Below are 17,548 nucleotides of genomic sequence, written 5' to 3' on the forward strand. Positions count from 1 at the left end.
ACACACACACACACACACACACACACACACACACACACACACACACACACACACACACACACACACACACACACACACACACACACACACACACACACACACCTGACAGTTGATTCTAGGTTCAGAGTTAAGAAATCTGCTTAATAAACCATTTTCAGTATAGAAGTAGTAATACATGATTAATGCACATGTATCTTGCTGTTTGTTTCTGCCTTTCTTGCATTTCTTCTGAGGACTGAAGAGGGGGTTATGAGATATGGCGCCACCTAAAGGACACTGCCTTTTATCACACTTCACTAAGGTCACTTATACCAGAACTTTATCATTGAGTCAAGATGCTTCAAAAAGCATTAATGGTTTCGGTAGAAAATATTCCAAGGACAACACTTTTTTTTATAAAGAAAATTGTATTTAGATTTGATGAATTATAAAGTGAGGCCATTATTTTTCCCTTTATAGAAAAAGTTTGTAAAATCACAGATAAAAAAATATTTGATGACATTCCTCAGTGTTCCCTTATTTAGTGGCCACACCTGGAACAGATCATGCATGCGCAGTGCTGCTCCTTCACTCATTGTGGCAGTAGCTTCTGTAGTGTGTCTGGCTCCCTCCACAGGCCGCAGGCTTGGGGCCCTGAAAAAAAAAAAAAAAGAAGCGCTTATTAGAGGTCAAAGGTCAAGTCTTAGCAAAAGACAAATTATTAACTGCTTGTGCTTTCATAGCAAATTGATCTTAAAAAGTCAGAAGTGTATAGCAAAGTCAATGAATGACTCATTTGATTAACATTAACGTCATAATCATTAACTGTACCTTGTACATGCTGCAAACCAGAGTGAATAGAGATTTCATGGCCTTGTCCTGCAGGTCGTCAGTGTGCTCCTGCAAATCAAATAAAAATACGTATTCTAGAGGCTTTGGAAAGGCATAGGTGTGGACAAAAATGACAAAACATCATATGTTAAAAAAAGAGGGAAGTCTCTGAAATAACCATGCCATCTGTCGCCCTGCATGGATAGAGCCAAGGTATGATTTCGTGACAGTGTTTTGTACACATGGTCTTGATATGGACAACCATTTTATCGGAGTTATTGAGGATTTTTCTGAATGGTGATGTAAAGATCAAGGAATCTGAGGGCTTTATTATCAGGAGCACTCCTCCTTGCTGCTAAGACTCAACTTAGCAACAACTTGATAATTATCTTCATACAGACTTGCAAGAAAATGGAGTAATATTTTCCAGAATACCAGTAATAAAATACAGTTAGTGGACTAAATAACAAAATTTTTAATTGAAAATTACTATTCCATTTTTGTAAGGTCCTTGTGTTATGTACACACAGAGGTAGAAACTTAACTATTCTGTTTTTACATGAGACAATACTGATATATTTCTGTGCTGTAAAACTGCTTTTAATATTCTGTCTAAGCATTATTTGACAAACCAAGTTTAAAACAAAGCAAAGAGGCAGCTGCATCTGTTGTGCTGTGCTTTGGAGCTTTATACATCAGTCACAGCTCTCTTGCACTTACAGATAGAAGCTTAGGGACAGATCAAAATAGCCACAAGATTATATTATCGCTGTAAATGTAGCATCACTTGTTTAAAAAGTGAACATCAATGGCAGTGGCAGAATGGGGGCAATGTGGAGAGAGGAGCTTCAAAGCAAGTCAGTATTGAAGGATGGTAGTTTCATTCCAAGTCAGGGTTGATATGCTCTATTTAGGTCTGAAGCTTTATAGTTTCCAGGAATCTCCAAGTTCGATTTTTTCCCTCCACAGAACGCCACAGAGGCCATAGGTTGTATTGCTAAATGCACTGGAGCCTTACCCCATTAATGGTCACCCAGGGCACATACTGGTGGGCAGGTTTCAGGGCTTCGGTCTTCAAGGCATTCTGATGCATCAGCTGGTTTCCCACATCCCCTTTTACACAGGTCATGACTTTGTCCCAGCTCAAATTAGGGCTGAAGAGCTCCACACACTACAAACACCCATGCAGGGAGATAAACACACAGCAGTTCAGTAGTGAAATAATAAATAATATGTATGCATGCATCTTCTTTGTATATGTATGGTGCCCCTCCACTTCGAGAGCTCGGTCTGGGTACGTATCGGTGTAGTGTGTGTGTGTGTGTGTGTGTGTGTGTGTGTGTGTGTGTTAGACTTCCTTACACTCTGAGCTGCCTTGATGACATCTGCGGAGGATTCCATACAGTAGATGACCTGGTGAGCAGTGTCTGTCATGTTCAATATACAAGTCTGAGGAAAGAGGCACTCAATTAATCATTGTAGCGTGTCAGTATTGTGGTACTACTACAAGACAATACTTTACATTTATAACTTAGATTTAAAAACAGACAGACATTTCTCTGGGCAATTATAGCACTTCCACAACCCCGAAATTCACAAGAATCCATTCTCCGGAAGTATTTATTATATTACATGGTTCCAAATTTTTGTAGTTGGAATATTATTCAATAGTTTTCTGTTAATGTGTCTTTGGGGTGTTACTTTACCTCTATCATGTTGCCCAGACATTCCTCTTCCCCATGCTGGCACTCAAAAATATATTTCTGTCCATCAGGTTTCTCCTAGGGTGTGGAAAATACAACCAATTCATAAATTTAAAAAAGGAAATAAACATAATTTCTCAACCAAGATTATGATATATTAACAATTATTCCTTTCTTGGCAGAAAGGGTCGATGGAAACCCACTTTTGGATAATCATGTTTATTTGATTATTCTCTATTCCTTCTCCTGATCATCCACTTTATAATTTATAGCGGTAGAGGAACTACAATCCTGTAGCCATGGTGCTTTGTTCACTGCTTACCTGTGCATTGCCATAGGGCACCAGAGTAACAGACATGATGTCTTGCAGCAAGACCCAGGTGGGGTAGAGCATCTCAGTGAGGAAACCTCTGCAGCCTGGACACAAACTCTCATAGTAAAGCTCCACCTCCACTTGATCTGCTGTCTGACGGGACTTGGTGAAGTTGGATCCAAGGCACTGCTTCAAAACCTGCACAAGGGGACAAGCGGGGGGAGGTTCACTCTCTGTTTCTGTGTTTGTCTTTTGAGTATGTGTGTCTGCACGGTCAGGTGAAAATATTAGGCCAGTTGGAGCAGCTTTTATCTGAAAAGTCCATAGAAAGTTGTAGTGGCATTACCCATCAAAAAACAAACAAAAAAACAGCTGTTTTAAAAATACTAAGCAACTGAGCATGCCCAGTACTTAGACTGGTTTCTGATTGGATGACAACATGACTCGAACCTGATGTGAACCTGCAAGTAACTGTTGCGGAAGGATGTGCGTTTTTACTTCCTCCTTCCCTGTTGCATAGCTGCCAACTTTTTCCTCATTGGGTCCAGTTAAGATGACAAAAACAGAATACGACCTTTAACGCGATAATATGTGTATCTGCTCTCTGTGAAACGTGGCTATCGTTGCTTAGGCTGAGTGAATACTGTTGCTATAGTTTCCTGCAGTTATATATCTAGCGCAGTGATTTAGAACGGTGGTTAAACTTTCGACGGTTGACCGGAACTATATTACATCTGCGGTGTCCTTATGTTAATAAACGCTGAATACTGTTGCTATGGTTTCCTGCCGTTCTATCTAGCGCAGTGATTCCGAACGATGGTTAAACTCCCTACGCTTGACCAGAACTATATTCTGTTACATCTGCGGTGTCCTGTGATGTTAACAAACCGCACACAGCCATTCAAAAATGATCATTTACGTGTTTAAAAGATAATAACATAACACACTCTCCTAATATATTATTAATCTTACCCCGCACTGGATAGCTGAGTCCAGAGACGAGCACCATTTGGACGGAGGATAGGAGCAGGACGAAGAGCGAGAGCAACCGCCGTACTGAACATTTAACCAAACAGTTAAAAGCAGCAGCAGAGTGGCCTTCATCTTCAGTTGCAGCACGTATCTTTACGTTTGACACTAAGCTAGAAACAACAGAACACCGACAAACAAACTACTGTACCGTCCAACTTTAAATACGGTACCGGTGCTTCCTCGTGGAGGCTTCCTATTTGTTGATTGGCTCTTGGTCATATGATCAAGACAGCGTCACTTGTCACTAGGAGAGGGAGAGAGATCCGTGCGTTCAGTATTTATTCCACAGAAATGAGTCAAAATGTCATAAGATTTGTGTGGGTTATAAGTTTGCCATGAGTCAAGTTTTCATATCCTGATATTTCATGTCTCCCAGAAGGAACTAATGTGATGTGTAAAAGGCTACAGGCAATACAAAAAGCAGTGTTTCAGGTTTCAGATCCTTTAAAAGCAGCCACCATTGCAACAAAGGGTTGCAAGAAAAGCCAAGACTCAAGTAAAATGCAAGTACCTCAAATATGCACTTAGGTGAAGTAAATGTAACCTACTTAGTTGCATTCCATCACTGGCTTCACACATCTTTGGATATACTGGGAGTTTGTAAACTTGGTAAAACACAAATTCATATTTTTAACACAAAACATTCATTTTTACAACATGCATTGATTTAACACTGCTGTTTGCTAAAAGTTGTATTAGGCCAATAACACCTAAAACACTGGATAACGTGATTTCTACAAATACAGAGGAAGCTGAGTCCAAACTACGAAATATAGTTCTCTATATTAGAACTGTACTTTTATGAGTTGTGGTCCTGTGATTGGTTCACCCACTTTGTCTTTTTCTTGTTTTTAATAGGATAGTATTCTTACACATGATCTGGCTAATTATAAAGCGATTGCATGTCACAGCTCAGTTGCCCAGTCCATAGGTCTTGCCCAAGAAGAGTCATGAGAAACACACCCTGCAGAAAAAAAAAATCATAAACCCATGAACATTATGGAAGGTTTTACCTGGTGACTCTCACATGATCTCTCACTGCTTTTTAAAACCAGGACAAGAGACACACAACCCTTCATGACTCACAGCTGCTCCACTGTGTTTTGGCTTGGAGTGTTACAGATAAAACTCAAACAATTACGGCACAGTAATTCATCTGTGCTACCTTTATATTTACCCACAATGTGTAGAAATATGTGTTGTGCAGAATGAGAAAGTCACATATGCAATATTTTCTTGTAGTATCTCAGCATTCAGACGTCGCCCATGTTTTGAAATACCGCTTTAAGGGTATGTATCCACCCTTATTTAATGGAATATAATACATGTGATCACTTGTGGTTCTCACAGCATTAAATAAATATATTTATATAGGTCACTCAGTCAGTATCTATCTAGAAAACAAATGTCCTCTGGTTACACCACAGACCTCAGTATGAACAGTGTGCATTAGAACTGCTTTCTACAGGTTTCTATGAAACTGTTCACATTTAAAGTTAAAAGGTGATTTTTCTTAAAGATCCTATGTGGAGGTTTTGTGCAGTGTTTCTCACCAAAATGCACTGTGTGTATCCTTGAAGCCTTGCAAATCTGTTGAATGCAGTCCCTTCCTCATAAAACAAAAGTCAAATCCTGAGTTGTTTACATTTGTGTTGGCTTGCTGGCAAACTTCACTGCCTTAATTGGTGCACTGCTGCGTGTTTGGAGATTTCTCTTAGCAGGGCATTGATGCACGTCATGTGTGGGTGCATGATACAGACAAAATGGAGACCCACTTCCAAAAACATTGCTCTATAGCGCTCGTATTGGTCAAAACTCCACATGGTGCCTTTAATTTTGGTAAACCAACCCAAACTAACCAAAGGGAAAAAATAATGAATACCTCTATTTTTGTTTATATCTCATGGTAAGAAAGAAAGTCTGGCATTTTGAGAACAGCAATGTAAATCACTGCCATTCATATTTTGATACAATATAAGTTTTAGATAATAAAACATTTCAGTGAGTGCCGCAAATGAGGGAGCTCAGCAAAGTCAGCCAGTATGACTAACTAGGACATGAATGTATGACTATGTGGAAGTGGGACGAGTGCATGATTAACTCATCATTATGAAGCAAAGAAAAAACAGAACACACAAAGAAAAAAACAGACAGCAGCGCACTCCTTTTTATACATCTTTTATTGTCTTTAAAATCATTGCATCAGCCTAAAGAAAGAACCGTACAGATGAAAGAGTACCTGTCTGAGGACAAACACAACTTTGAAGCAAGCTGTACACGAGAGAGAAAGAAAGAAATGTCGCATCTGAATTAAGACAGAACAACGGAGGGAGGATAACACAAGAGAAGAAGCGTAACCATGTTTTCGTGCATAGGGGTTGGGCACACCTCAACCAATAGGCCTCTACTGGCTGAAACAACAGTGCTCCCTCTGAGTTCAATTGCACTTTGGTGTAGAGTAGCTTTATCTGACTGCCCCATTCATTGATTTTGAAAGGAAGAGAAGACCACATTACTGTTAACTATGCATTAAGAACTGCATATCTGTTGCTGCTGAGGCAGTGAAACATTTGGAAACTGTTTGGGCAACACGGTAGAGCAAAGCAGACAAGACGTTGCCTTGTTATTGGTGTAAAAATGTAGATGTTTTAAATCGTTGCTGCTCTGGAATGTCGCCCAGGCCGTTGCCAGATGGATTACTGTCAATCTCGTCTCCAACGTTCAGAGTTGCATCTTAAATATGAACTACTGTACACCGGTGAAAAGTGCTAACGTCAGAATAATCAAACAAATGGCAACCTTTCAGGCCCGAGAAGTGATGATGTTAGAAGACTGGAAACAGGCAGAAAAAGGGGGGAAATGAAAGTGCAGTTGTTAACGTCATCATATTTTAAATGGAAATCACACAAGCTGAGACTATAGTGGGTAAATTTTGGTCTTAAAAGTGAGTTAATCAACCGTTTTTTTAAGTCATTTTGTTTTGTAGTGCAAAATCAAGAACAGGATAATTCTTGATAGTTATTCCTGAATTTCTGTTGATGTACTAAAAACTGTACTCAAGCATGTTCACCAAGTGCTGTGTTTTTACTGTTATTCACAACATGTGGGTATCACCCCATGTAAATTCTCTGAACCGAGTCCTAACCAGAGAAACACCTGGCATGTTGAGTCATGTTGAAATCCACCGTACTGTACAGTACATCTCATAAACAGCAAAAGATGTGACAGCGTCTCAAGTTAGGATTCAGTCCTGCGTATACAAGGCTCAGTGTAAGGTGAAGTAGTAGTCAGCAGGTAAAGAATGAAGACTGGTGAACAACGGTGTATAATGAAAACATGGGTCATTATTTTGAAACTGAGGGAGCACTGTTCTCATAAGTAAAAAAACAAACAAACCAGAATAACGTACCAAAACAGAAAAAAGAAAAAGACACAGAACAAGCAGTCATAACATTTTCAAGTTTAAAACGACAGAGGAAATAAAGAAATATAAATCAATCTATCACAGCCACTTTGAGGGACAGACAGATTGATTCTCAAACGCATATTTACTATTTGGTTAATTACATATTGTAAACATTTGTATTTTTTTTTTCTGTACGGAGGAAAAATTTCAAGCTAGCTTATTTTTTTCTTTATAGGCTCTGTAAGGTTATCATAAACAGATATAAACAAACAAAAAAAATAACCAACACTTGGACAGACAAATCCATTTAGCTTTTTTAAAAAGCCATAGAAAACAAAAACAAACAAACACTCAGGCACCATAAAAGAACACTTTCTAATGCCATCATTGTTCCATGTACAAAGATCTGCGTAAAGGAGTGATGACGAGCTGTTCGATCGTGTACCTTTTTACTCTGTCAGGTTAACAGGTTTTACTTTTACTTTGAGCAACCACAGACATCTACCAGAGGACGATACAGTGGTAAAGATGGTTCACGTTCCAGCATCAGTGTCCAATCTGTGGCTGCATCCTACTGTAAGTGTATCTTATGTGGTGCAACTTTACACGCCGTCTACTCACAAAAACAAACAGATTCTCACGTTAAAAAAAAACAAAACAAAGAAAAACTCCTCTCTACTATTTAATAAAATGCAAAGCAGCCAAGACTGCATTTAACATATAGACTCAGCTCTGTAAATATTAACACATGTACATGAGCTTGCTTCTTCCTCTGAACGCACCTGATAATCATGCTTAATAGGTTACATGTATGTCAATCAACTGTGACCACAAAGTTTGTTGCTGATCATGATGAAGCTCACTGCAGCTGATTAGTAAAAATGCTTGCGTTTCACTAACTGCCCGAGTGCAAAGCAGCCGCGGAGCAAGTCTAAAGATCACGTTCACATCAAAGCCTCTTTCCGATTTGTTTCAAGCGCAATCCAAATCAGAATGACATCATCCAAAAATATAGATATCTAAAGTATATATTCTCAAAATATTTATTCTCTAGTATGTCTCGCATTCTTCAAACCTTAATAGACACCAAATATGTGTTTCTTTGTAGTCAGTGAAAGTGTGCTTTGTGTGTGAGGCCATTTCAAGAAATATCATTTACAGTGTACCAAAGCCGATGAAAAAATATTTAATTCCTCGAATGATCATTTGACATATAGAAAAATGTTTTTCAAGAAGCTCCGACACAAATGCATATCTACTACATGAGCAGGATGAAAGCTTTGAGTTTCTGACTCCCAAAAGTGGGCTTGAAGTCTCAACTCAAAGTCAAAGCACAACAAAGTGTTCATCTTCTGCCCGTCTCACTACCTGACCAGGTTTCATTGCTACTGAAGTTGCATTGCTTCTAGCTATTAAACATCTGTGATTAACATGGCATATATAGCAGATAAAGAGTTTACCTGCACTGCAAAAATGTTCATCTTAATAAGTGATGCAGCAAGCTATTCAACTCTACATTTCTATTTTTCATAATGCAACTAAAGACACTGAGCAAATTGCTTAAATGGAAGCAGAACCAGCTGGTTCATGAACTTTTCTGAAACAAGCCCATCGGTTTTGGGATAAACTACAACCCATTGGCATGGTTTTCCCAGACATGTTTGTAAATGATTGGTTAACAAAAAGTTTAACTTGCACACCTGGCAGTATCTAGCCATGCCTTCGGTTTCACTTTCATTGAAATAATCAATAGCAATGTGTCTTTCCAGAAACAATGTTTTGGTTACTCTAGATGATCCAAAGACCTCAGTGTGAACAGTTTTCTTAGGAACTATTTCTTCAGTAGTAAGTAGTTCAAAGGACAATTTTAGAGATTGGTATCTCAAAATCAAAACTATCCGCATGTTTAGATATTACCAGCAGTAAGAGAAAAACTTTCTGTAATTTGGGTGAACTGACCCTTTTAGAAAAATAAACGTGATTTGTCTTGTTAAGTTGGACAATTTTGCGTGGACACAAATTGCATAATGAGCCAGCTGCTCTCCTTACAGTTGGTTTGAAAAGTATTTTGTAGTTTACACAGTTCATATAGTAAAACTAACTCTATAATGAAAACATTGCAATCAGTCAAAAAGTATCAGAATTAGGTGACAGCTGTTGACCACAAAAACAATGAAAGCTTATACTGTACACTGTATATTCCGATATCATAAAGAAAACTGTCAATCGATCCTGATATACTGTATGGAAAGACCTTGAAACTATCAACTAAAAACAACTGAGCTTTACCACTGTCTGTGAGTTTATGGTTGTTGGGCGTTAGACACACTCGTTTGAGTGTGTGGAACAGAAAAAAAGTGCAGTCACAAGTGTTGGTCCAACAAACTGGATAATGGATGTGTCAGCAGTGGCCGATGACTCAACGAGATTGCTTGTTCGCAAAGGAACTGACTCTTAATATAAAACACTGAGAAATGCTGCATGCATTAACTTGAGAGCTTATCAAATGAGCTTCAAACAACTGGGCTGGGCCACGGATGTGTACGGTTCACATTTCTATCTTATCTGAGATTTCTTAAAAAATATGCCAGACAAATTTAAAAAAACAAAACACACACACCAAAGAAATCTAGCTTTGGTGCACAGTGAGAGAGAGCACCAAGCTACTGTACAGCCCCCACCATAGAAAGAAGGAATATGTAACAACTATAGATGTAACAACAAAGAGCCACAACTAAAATCTATAACATGCTCAGATTTGCTCTAACACACACACACACACACCCACTCACACACACACAACTATGCACATTTGCCAGATACCCTTTAGTCTTCGATAAATGGCAAATGCGTGAACCACGGGGCACAGCATATGGTGGTACCATCTTGTAGAGCGACGCTCCAATAACAACGAGGAGAAGACGAGCTCATCACAATGACTAAAGGCACTTCTAATCTTTCTCACTAACGTTTATAGCCCTCTAATCAGAAGCATCGCCCTCACCTCTAGTTTAATTCTTGGAATTTTCTTTTTGCCAAGAACTGTGCAAAGTACAGTACAATTGATTAATCCTGACTGAAATTGAAATTACGTCTTGATTCAAACTTTTCAGGCCAAGTTGGGTTTCATTTGAAAATGTGATTGGTCTGTTTGGAAAAAAATCTGCTACCTGAAACTGTGAATCAACATTTCAAAAACAGAAATGACACTATGCCAAAAAAAGCACTGTTTGTTGGAATCTTAGGTGTTTGGATGAAACGTACATAATTGACTTTCATGGCCGGTAGAGAAGGTGAATATCTCACTTGGATTTCAGTCCCTCTTCAACAAGAATAAAAACAAGTCCAAAATGCCAAATATGCACTTTTTTAGTAAAACTTTCTAATGCCAACAACATTTGACTCTTCTATACCTTTCTACAAAAATATTTTTTCCTCTTTTCTGAGTCTACGTGTAAGAAATTGGAGAGATTACTCATGTTCTGCCTCAAGAAATCAACTACGTAATTATCAAATATCACTATCAAATATAAAAGCGGCACCACATGACGCCTCTTTTCATTTTCATCGACCACACAACAATAACCGAATAACCCTGCCTCTACACAAATGAACTGTGCTTTGAAAGTGACATAGAACAACGATGGTACAATCTTTATCTTAAGCCAAAGGAAATTCACTGCCACAGCACAAAACAGGGGGAGGGGAGTGATCTCAGAACTTGGTCTGTAAATCTAAAACGTATTATCCTCAGATGTTGTGCATAGTACTACCACACATCATACTGTATTTGCACTACAAAAAGTTCAATTATCCACCACTGGTGCCAAGTGACAAAAGAAAAAACAACAACCCAAATGAAGGACTCCAAGCATACTGTACTAGATAATCTCTCAGACCACAGACGCCATGCTAAATGGCAAAAAGGACTGGTTCTTTTTTTTTTATCTCTTTCTTGCTACATGAAAAAACATCCTTCATTTGGCTCACATTAGCTGGATACCTTGCATCCTTAAACAGAATCTAAGAGCATAGCAAATATTCTGAAAACATAAAGAAACACAGCAATGAAATTGTGTAAAGTCACATATACTGACTGCATGTGTGTCTGAAATATACTGTACATGAGTTATATTACTGCTTTATCTTTTTGTACATCAAATGTTCTACAGCTCTGGGAGTCAAGCTTATGATCGTTTGATTGTTGATATAAAATGTTGGGATAAAGCCTGCCATTAACTGCCTATTTCAGCCGGCATTCTCCTCCCTTCCACTATCTAGTTTTCAAGGGCGCCGTCGCTTTTACCCCTTTACCAGAATGATAAGTGTTGCAGCCAGACTTCTCTCAGATAGGTCTGGCAATGCAAGACGAAGCTTCTGATGAAATGAACAGTCAAGTGTGAGGGGGAAGAAAGTACCATGAGTAAGTTTGAATTAAAAAAAAAAAAACATCAATAAAAAAATCTGCGAAGACATTGTACCGCTAAAACTGTCTAATCTAATTAGAGACAAGGCAAATACAGTACCAAAGATACAATAATCACATAGATTGATGCTCTGCAAGTGTCTTTAGCATATAGAAACAAGACACATAAGATGAGCACTAACAGTTATGCCTTAAGTCAATGGCTACAGGTGCTACAGTATCAAAGAGGATGAAAAAAGGAGGAAGAAGTTTGAAATAAAGAGACGTTTGATGCTGGAGTCTTTCCACAATTTCCATTTACAAGGAAACCTGAATCATGTGGAACTGCATTTATCGACGTACCTTTCCATCTAGTGTATTGTGATTAAAATTCTATATTCACAATATACCAAATATGTACCATGCATTGCTATCCTGTAATACAGTATTTACTGTATGTTGTACCTCGTCAATTCAAAGGAGGCCCATTGACAGAGAGAGGGCAACACGCCAAAGCAGTTGGAAATAAAGATCATTTCATAAAAATATACCTGTGTATTTTTTAAAGCTGTAGCTTTGTCTCCATGTTGACAGCCGTTCGTATCCTCCTTCCTTCTTTCAACCTCGACGTGCCCCCTTGTTCTAGTGACACAGGCTTGTGGTCATTCAAAGCTATTACTATGGCACTTAAGCAAGCTTAAAATTGAATAAATCTTTTTAAAAACCCATAAGAAACATCAACCCCAGCAATTTCTCTCCCTTTCCCTCCCACACCCCCCTCGGATCCAGTGACTACACCCCGTGGTCCATATTTTTCATCCGCCTTTAGGTGTGAAGCGAGCAGCCTGGTTTAGCCAAGCCAGTACTTTCAGTGGATGACGAGCTCAGGCTTTTGTCTATGGAGAGTTTGCAGGCAGTCTGGGGATGACAGATCGGGCCTTTGTCTATGGACAGTTATCACGTGTTCAAGGCAAAAAAAAAAAAAGTGCCTCCTGCTAATTTTCCCATCATCCAACCAGCTGGTTTCTCTCCTCCGTGATCTTGAAAACAACAATTTGTGTGCTTATTTTGTCTTCTTCGAACACATTGTCTGTTTTTCTTATCTCTGTACCAAAGGTATATTCTTGTGAATTTCTCTCACAGTTTTTTTTTAAATTTATAATTAACACTGTACAGTCGAGACTGGCTAATGCAACACTCGCCTCAAGGTAAAACTCACTGCGTCAGCCAGACTAACTGTAGAGTGCTTGGATACTGGTAGTAGTGTGCTTATGTTGAAGCCATGCTGTTAGCAAGGAGTGCTCTTTGCTGGACTGGGGTTGGTGTGGGAAATCACCACCAACGTCCAGCCAAAAATGTATGAATTTTAAATCATGGCTGTTGAGTCTGTTTCTCTTTGCCACTTAAACAAGAACAAGCATTGTTCAGAGGATTATTTTTTTCCCAAAGCTTATGAGTGAAAATGTACCGTCCCCACCCTGGTTGGAGTCCTTCACTGCTGGTGAATAATTCATCTGGGGTGTTGGATCTGGTTCTGAGAGCGGGCCAGGACTGGGTAGGCTAGATTTACATTCAGCTGGTCGTTGTGTTGGACCAAGGAGACGTTTTTGTAGTGGAGCACCAGGTCTTTGAGGGACGAGTACAGATTGTAGGGCTCAGCGAATCCATAACCTGTGGCTGTCTTGTAGATGACGCAGTGCTTAGTGTCACCCTCCACACTAGAAAGAAGGACAGAGAGTTTTATTTTTACAGTTGCTCCACATTGGCCTAAAAGTAAAAAACATACTTTTTCTCAGAACACATGTTTGTCTTTTCGTAGAAGGAAAAGCACAGGTGTAATTGATTGGCTCACTTGATGTAAACCAGAGACGTTTAAGAAGCAAGAAGGTTCAATTTCACGTATCTGTCTCCCATGGGATCGTCACTGCCTCATCTCTTTATGAGACTAGTGGCATGTCCTGAGTGTATTGATTCCAATGGCTGACGTGAACACAAATTGCGACCATTCCCTTCATCCCATAGTCACTTGATTAAATATTGGCCCCCCTATTTCACAAGCCAAATCGCTCCAGATCATTCTGACATCAAAATGGCATTTTTCAGACAGATGTATCAGGAGTAAATTAACTTTGTTTGAGATCTTTTTCTGTCTCGGCAACAAACTCTCGCAAGATCTGGGCACTCAGCTAAGTTAACGCCAACTAACGTTCAAGAACACCTCAGGAAACTATTTATTGCAGGGGAGTCGTTAGACCTGGGCATTCTGGGTTGTAGCCCGGACCTCTGTGCTGTCTTATAGAAAAAAACAATGATGATGAAAAGAGCCCAGTACAGTAGATTATCATTTTTTTTAGGTTGCATTACCAGCAGACACAGATGCAACTCTCTAGTAAAAACTGCAAAATTCTGACGTGTCGACACTGACAAATGATGATTTCAAAATCAAACTTAAAGAAGACTGACTCGCCAATGTTTTGGTTTAACAGTGACTCTGTTAACTGGAGACTTTCAGATGAGTGCCTATGCAGTCGGCATAGTGACTGCACAGGAAACAGGATTATGTTTTTAAGAGAGACACTCATAGACTGTGTAAAAAGGAGATACGTTTTATTACACCAGGGTGACAGGTACGTGAGAGAAAACATCTGTCGGAGCAGTGATGGCTTCTAGTTTGCACAGATCTGCAGTGGGATTCAGCCCGGTCCACTAGACATCGGGTTGGTGCATGACAGTGTTTCTGAGGCTGTAGGCTGTTCTTATGTCTCATGCTGGTTGCTGGTGTCTGTGGTGACCTTTCCTATCCTTAACAGAAACATTACCTCCACACCTCCTCAGTAGACCTGCCCGGCGGGAGTCACATGACCATTGTCTTTCCTTTCCCTCTAAAACTACATCACAATTGTATGTTCATCAGCCCAATTTCAAACATTTCTCGGGGAAGAAACGCCCCAACCCCCTGCTGAAAAGGACTGGAACTTATGGGCTACAGCTCCAGGTGTTTTCACTAGCTAGCAACGCACCTGATTTGTTGTAATGTTAAATATGGCTGTTAGCTGTGTAAATATGTTAGCAAAAGAAATCTAATGCACATATAACTGTTCATCCATCCACATGACATTCACTTCACTTTCAAACAAGGCTGTTGGCACTGCCTGGAATATCTTTAGTATAGAGAATCTTTGATGTAACAGAGCCGTCGTTAATGAAATCTGTCACACCTGTGCTTTTCTAAAATGTCTGCCATGAAAAAGGTATTGAGGCTTCTTTTGCATTCTTTGCTAATGTCAGTAAAAAAAATAGTGAGTTTAGGAAAAGCTCTTTGTTTCTTAAACATGCAATAACAAAGTTGTCAATGTCAGACTTTGATGTGTAAGCTGTTATTTTTTTGTCATTTGTAGTGCAACCACTCAGTGTGGCAAAAGTTATATATCCATATCTTCCAGTCATAGCTAGAAGATGACTGGTTATTGTGATAATGAATATTTTATATGCTAGGGTTTACATAGTTAAGAAATAGCCTTCCAACTAAACTACACATTTGGTCAGTTATTTAAGTGGATGAAGAAACAGATCTTCATTCTAACAAAAAGTACATAAAATCCAAACTTACACTACAGAACAGGCGTAGGAGCCCTTCTGTGACTGGCTCTCACGGATGAGGAAGGTCCCGTCACATTTGCCTCTCAGCATTTCCTCAGCCTGAGTGCGTTTGATGTCACCCACATACCACGTACACTCATCGTGGTGGGGTGAACCCTCATCCTCCTCGAGTGAGTAAGAGCTGGAAACACAGAAATAAAGAAGCAGATAATCAAACACATGTCATGACCAAAACATTGACCTCCAGTAGCTCCCTAAATTACAGTTGGAGATACTGCAGCACCCAGTCATTACAGCACGAGTTGCTGAGCTGTGACTTCATCTAAAACAACTTACTCATCAGCATCATTCTTTATGCCCAGCCATTCATTGATCTTCTTCTGCCTTGTCCCCTTCTGTGTCAGCCATCTGCAAAGCCAGAAAACCACAGATTTAACGCTGGAAGTTTTCCAATCAATCACAAGATATGAAGATAATAACTGTGTATTTATTTATTTTTATTATTTATGGAACTATGTTGGTGTGTGTGAATGCATATATTTTATGTATTAAGTGGAATCGAAAAAGAAAGAAAAAACATGTAGTAAATCTTTAAACATTCTCACATTAAGTACTGGTCTCTGATTTTGCGGAGTTGCATGAGATCCGGCTTGAGACTGTTCATCTTCTTGTCGATCTCTCTGTTATCAGAGACCTGCTCTCTCAGGTCCTGCTCCAGCTTACGCTTGCTGTCGTGGATCTCCTTCACACGAGACTTCAAACGCTCCGAATTGCTCTGGATCCTGATTTGAGAAAATGAATGTGTTGTTCAAATGCTAAATAAAAAAAATGTGACAAAATACTTTACTCGAATTTAGGGTTCTTTTGCAGTTGACATAAAGCAATTCTTACCTTTCTTGTTATCTTAAAATGCTCCTAATAAGCGTATGACACACTAAAATGTAAAAGAAATCCACCAGGTGTTAAAACTCATTAATAATCCATTCTCATATATTTCTACTGAAAGTCCAAATAAAATTATTTGCTGAGCTTCCTGCCTGTTTCCGTCGCTCCTTTTCACTTGTGCTGCACATGCTGCGTTCATGTGCCATGGGAAGTCCGAAGTTTTGGAACTCCAACAAGGAAAAGTGCACTGGAATGCCTATCAAAGTGGAAATGCACTTGAACGCAGCATTTCCTCTCTCAACGCAGATGTCAGGGGAGGAGGGTGCATCAGAGGTCAGGGAGGGGGAAAAGGGTGGGACTTTGGAGGGAACTGAGACTGCTCTAACTGAGACATACAAGAAAGGTATGAATTGCTTTAAACCAAGATTATCAAGAATCCCATGCACATAAACATGTATTCACTTTTGAATCTCTTTTTCGTTGCCTTCACGTTGGAATCGCTCCAAAGACTCTCTGCTGTAGCGCTCCTGAGTCTCACACTGCTCCTCAAAGATCTTGATGGTCTCATTGAAGGCCTCAATGGCTGTGCGCTTCATCTGCAGCTCCTGTGGGAAACAGGGACAGAGAAACAGACTGTGACTGTCGGCTTGATAATCAATTTAATCCTCAGCTGCTGATATCACACCTCTGCTCTTCTACCTGCTTATGTTAAAACTGTGGTTGAGACGTTCTGCAGTTGTGTAATATAAAATATAACAGAGAGGTGGAGGCATACTGTCTTTATGCAAGATTACTTAGTATAAGTTACTTTCACTTTAGACTTTAATATATCCATAGAAATGCTTTGAATTCACAACTTAGCATTCACTAGGGACAAACTGTATACTTCAAATGTATCAATATTCTTTTTGACTATTAAATAATACATGTATTATAATTAGTTTTATGTATTTTTATACGGCATGTGCTTTCACGCTGATTTCTTGTTATCTTGATTAGTTCATTCATAATGTAATCTGGTCTTTATTCCTCGCATACTTGGAATATATTCTCATAAAAACTATTACACATGCATGGTTACGTAACTCAGATTAAACATGTTCTCATTTATATTATAATTTCTATAACGATAACCAGACTTCTGAATATACAATGTATGATTCATCATACTATTGTGTGTGTGTGTGTGTGTGTGTGTGTGTGTGTGTGTGTGTGTGTGTGTGTGTGTGTGTGTGTGTGTGTGTGTGTGTGTGTCTTAGTGTTGAACTTATACCTGTGAGGTGCGTGTGTATTCCTCATACAGAGAGTCATACTCGCGGCTCTTCTCCTGGTACTGCTCGTGATAGACCTTCAGCTGCTCTCCCACCTCCTCAATACTGTTCTCCTTCACCAAC

At 39.3% G+C, this 17,548-nt stretch overlaps 2 protein-coding genes across 2 annotated transcripts in view; both read right to left on the minus strand.

Moving 5' to 3' along the window:
* Positions 1-396: 396 nt before the first annotated feature.
* ifi30a (IFI30 lysosomal thiol reductase a) lies at positions 397-3,975 on the minus strand. The gene is made up of 7 exons (XM_083928115.1): positions 3,799-3,975; positions 2,836-3,024; positions 2,517-2,591; positions 2,173-2,259; positions 1,829-1,981; positions 811-879; positions 397-633 (listed from the first exon to the last, which is right to left on the minus strand). Exons 1-7 carry the CDS (start codon positions 3,928-3,930, stop codon positions 568-570), a joined length of 771 nt encoding a protein of 256 aa, XP_083784241.1. The 5' UTR covers positions 3,931-3,975; the 3' UTR covers positions 397-567.
* Positions 3,976-6,050: 2,075 nt separating this feature from the next.
* The window catches only part of pik3r2 (phosphoinositide-3-kinase, regulatory subunit 2 (beta)), a 36,061-nt gene continuing 24,563 nt past the window's right edge, over positions 6,051-17,548 (minus strand). The window contains exons 11-16 of the mRNA XM_083928530.1: positions 17,428-17,547; positions 16,617-16,759; positions 15,875-16,051; positions 15,606-15,677; positions 15,280-15,450; positions 6,051-13,387 (exon numbers count right to left, since the gene is read on the minus strand). Of these exons, the coding sequence (XP_083784656.1) occupies positions 13,180-13,387; positions 15,280-15,450; positions 15,606-15,677; positions 15,875-16,051; positions 16,617-16,759; positions 17,428-17,547 (891 nt within the window). The 3' untranslated portion in view covers positions 6,051-13,179. The remainder of the gene's footprint in view (positions 13,388-15,279; positions 15,451-15,605; positions 15,678-15,874; positions 16,052-16,616; positions 16,760-17,427; position 17,548) is intronic.

The sequence above is a fragment of the Echiichthys vipera genome, assembly GCF_963691815.1.
Source record: "Echiichthys vipera genome assembly, chromosome: 15".
NCBI classification, from domain to species: domain Eukaryota; kingdom Metazoa; phylum Chordata; class Actinopteri; order Perciformes; family Trachinidae; genus Echiichthys; species Echiichthys vipera.